The following is a 3,762-nucleotide window of genomic DNA, read 5'->3' as shown; positions in this document are numbered from 1 at the left end:
CTTATTTATTTTGAGAGAGTATGCAGGCTTTATTAACCTGAAATAGTGAGTAGTCAGTATAAGGTATACACAAGATAATATATGTATTTATATAAAAGTGGACATGCACTTATGTACTTTTTATGCCCAGTCACAATGAAAATTTCTAAAATGTAGTTTCTTTATCTCCCTATTTACAAGGGTGGGTTATCTATGCATCGGTAAATGCTTAGTAGTTGACTGATAAGGGCGCCGGCGATAAGTTGCTGGAATTCAGCGTGAGACTATATAGAAGTCTCAGTTTGTTAGTTTAGTAAGTCAGTTTAAGTTTAAGCTGCTTGGCATACGCTTGATGTTCACAATGAGTGCAGTAATATATTTAATAAGTGCAATTGGATTACTGTTGTACACATATCTGAAATGGACCTTCAGCTTCTGGGAACGCAAGGGCTTTCCCTGCAATCGGGGATGCATACCCTTTGGAGCTCTGGACTCGGTGCGAAGAAATAAACGTTCCTTCGGTTTGGCCATCTACGATATGTACTTATCCACAACAAAGCCTTTCATAGGCATCTATCTGACTCTACGACCGGCATTGCTTGTGCGTGATGCTCAGTTGGCTCACGATATGCTCGTCAAGGACTTTGCCAGCTTCCACGATCGCGGCGTTTACGTAGACGAAAAACATGATGCCCTGTCCGCAAACCTCTTTTCAATGGAAGGTCAAAGTTGGAGGACAATGCGTACAAAGTTGACGCCTTCGTTTACATCTGGCAAACTAAAGGCAATGTTCAGCACATCAGAGGATGTTGCGGACAAATTGATAGCTCATTTAAATAACAAAATAAAACAGTCAGGCACTGTCGAAGTCGATATGAAGAATTTGATGGCATGGTAAGTAACTGCTTATCAGTTAGCCTTGATTAGAAAAGTGTCTTCCATTTCCAAATATTTGTAGCTTTGCTATTGATATTATTGCCTCCACCATATTTGGTCTGGATGTGGATAGCTTTACGCAACCCGACAATGAACTGCGTGGAATAAGTAAACAGGTTACCGAAAACACCGCGGAAAACATTCTGCGTGGAACAACATCATTTTTATATCCAGGGTAAGCAAATGACTAAATTGTTAACTAACTTTTCTTGAGTAAAATATATTCCACTGAATTAAAGCCTTGAGAAGATATTCAATCGGTTTGGCTGGACACTACCAGGGATGAGAGAAATGCAAAATCTGGTACACCATACGATTTCAATTAGGGAGGCTAACAATGTGGAGCGTCGTGACTTGATGCAACTGCTTCTGCAGTTGCGTAACACTGGAAAGGTTAGCACCGATGACGGAATGTGGTCGGCAAAGGCTGCAGTGAATGGCGTAAAGACTCTATCCAAAGACAATGTTGTTGCACAGTTGTTTTTATTCTTTGTGGCTGGCTATGAAACAACTGCATCGACTGCTGCATTTACTTTATATGAGCTCGCGCAGAACCCGGATGTGTTGGCCAAGTTGTTGGACGACATCAACCAGACGCTGGCTAAGCACAACGGAGAGCTTAACTATGATAGCATACAGGATATGAAATACTTGGAGCTCTGTGTGATGGGTAAGTTCCTGGAATATATATCCTATGATGTCATAGTCATTTTGCCCACTTTTCAGAAACCACTCGCAAATATCCAGCACTGCCGATACTCAATCGCATGTGCAACCAAGACTATCCTTTGCCAAATAGCAAGCTGGTTCTGAAGAAGGGCACCGAAATAATCATATCTCTAATGGGCATGCATCGCGATGAGGAATACTTTCCAGATCCACTCAGCTACCAGCCTGAACGTTTCACAGAAGAGCATAGAAACTACACACCTGCTGCTTATATGCCCTTCGGCGTTGGACCCCGTCAGTGCATAGGTAAGCTGAAATTGAAGATATGTAATAGATTAGATCTTAATATTACATTGCACATTACCCTTTTTAGCGGCTAGAATGGGAAAGTTAAATGTCAAGATTGCATTGACAAAAATACTTACCAGCTTTACATTAGAGACGCGCCAGGAGAAACGTGAGATTGAGTTTACGGTCAATGGAGTTCCCCTGCTTCCAAAAGGTGGTGTGCCTGTGCGACTGTCTAAAAAACAATAGGTGATAAACAACAATCAAATAACGAATGATTAGATTATATACTTCAAAATGTAGTTTTAATTAAAATTTAAGAATGATATTAAAGCTCACAAAACAAAATTTTATATATGAAAGTAGCAGTGCTTCCTATATCTCTACAAACAAGCTCTTAGAAATGTACTTATAAGTCATTGACAATGTACAAATGCAATTTTGGTGTATCAGCTTATCTTATCTCATTATTATATTTTATTTCCGAATTTGAGTCTCGCATTTAATGCGTATTCCTCGCTTTCGTCAAGCATCAAGTAATCAGTTGTCACTTGACCTTCTGGAGCCAAAGTCATATTCGGGTTGGCTGTTCTGACCATGTCGTTCGTTGATAAGTTGTCAAAGTTTTAATGCCACTTCCCTAAAAGTTTTTGGTGCCTGCATAGTCAGTCTGCTTTACCAAACGTGCGTCAGTCGCAGAATAGGGCATTGTTTTTGACCTCGCGTTCACCTTATTAAAAACTTCTAGCATCCAAGGAAAAGTTTTTAAACAAAAGGTATTCTTAACATACACGTAAACTGAACAATACATTATTAATTTCGTACTAATTGGAATGGTAACAAAGTAAAGAACAAATTGTAACAGCTAATAAAAATATTAAACTAACTAAGGCTATATATGACTTTATATATATCGAAGTCACATATATCCAACTGCAGATATTGCTAAAACTCTTTAGTCGGAGTAACTATTAAATTTATTTTAAAGGATTATGTTTCATATATTAATAGAAATATGAGTATTTTTATACTTAAAACCAAAATTAATAATCCTATTTAATAATAAATTTTCTTCAATATTTATTCCTCAATTGAATTCATCAACACAAAATATTTTACTATTATATAATATCACTCTTACAAAGCACAAATATTTGCTGTTTGAAATCATAAGAAAATATTAAATGACTGTGGCGACAGCTTACTGCTTACTGAACCTCATAATATCCAGAAATTGTTTTCGTTCCGTTTCCATTCCAAACAACATTAATGTCCGACACATGCAAACAGAAGGTCCAGCAGTTGAAGGAGGCGAAGGCGAAGGAGGGGCACGTACTGTGGCAGTTTCCAGCGCATATGAGCTATGTCAAGTACGAGCAGCTCGAGCAGGCAAAGGTACCAGAAGCAAAACGAGAGGCGGCAACCAGTCAGTTGCCAGCCACTTGGACACATGTAATAATTCAATTGTGTGAACATCTATTAAGGAAGATTGATGACAGCGGCAAGCAGTGAGGCGCGGAGACTGCTGTCGGAGTCGTCTCTGCGTGGACCGCCGGCCACTAGCTGTGTGAGGCTATGTATGTATGTAAGTGATTGCTGGATGACTAAAAACAGAAAAGCTATCTACTACAAGTCGTGGATGCTTTACACTTTTACACTTATATGTACTTTAAACTGGAGAAGCATAGAAGCAATTTTAAGCACATATATTTATATAGTCCTATATAAAATAAGTAGAGTCTCAAATGAATTAGATAGTTCGTTCATTGTTATTAAAATATGATCAAAAGTGTTTATTCCAGATATCATCTCAAATATCATGTGTGATCTGAACGGTTGCTGTCTATATGCTATACATGTCTAAAATATTCATAGTGGGTTTGTATATTC

General features: G+C 38.3%; 1 protein-coding gene across 1 annotated transcript; it reads left to right on the top strand.

The window, feature by feature from the left end:
* Nucleotides 1-289: 289 nt before the first annotated feature.
* On the top strand, nt 290-2,220 carry LOC111595651 (probable cytochrome P450 6d5). The gene is made up of 5 exons (XM_023309478.2): nt 290-873; nt 938-1,090; nt 1,155-1,585; nt 1,642-1,890; nt 1,958-2,220. The coding sequence occupies exons 1-5, from the start codon at nt 332-334 to the stop codon at nt 2,119-2,121; spliced, it is 1,539 nt and encodes a 512-aa protein (XP_023165246.2). The 5' UTR covers nt 290-331; the 3' UTR covers nt 2,122-2,220.
* The last annotated feature ends 1,542 nt before the right edge of the window (nt 2,221-3,762 follow it).

The sequence above is a fragment of the Drosophila hydei genome, unplaced genomic scaffold (assembly GCF_003285905.1).
Source record: "Drosophila hydei strain 15085-1641.00,03,60 unplaced genomic scaffold, DhydRS2 tig00000063-arrow-pilon, whole genome shotgun sequence".
In the NCBI taxonomy this organism is placed as follows: domain Eukaryota; kingdom Metazoa; phylum Arthropoda; class Insecta; order Diptera; family Drosophilidae; genus Drosophila; species Drosophila hydei.
Note: the sequence above shows the minus strand (reverse complement) of the source record. Positions and strands in the feature narration are given on the sequence as shown.

Excerpts from the sequence above, each read along its gene's own strand:
- LOC111595651 (XM_023309478.2), top strand. The coding sequence starts at position 332 with ATGTTCACAATGAGTGCAGTAATATATTTAATAAGTGCAATTGGATTA. Across the intron at positions 1,091-1,154 it reads ACATCATTTTTATATCCAGG|CCTTGAGAAGATATTCAATC; the intron begins GTAAGCAAATGA and ends ACTGAATTAAAG. Across the intron at positions 1,891-1,957 it reads TGGACCCCGTCAGTGCATAG|CGGCTAGAATGGGAAAGTTA; the intron begins GTAAGCTGAAAT and ends TACCCTTTTTAG.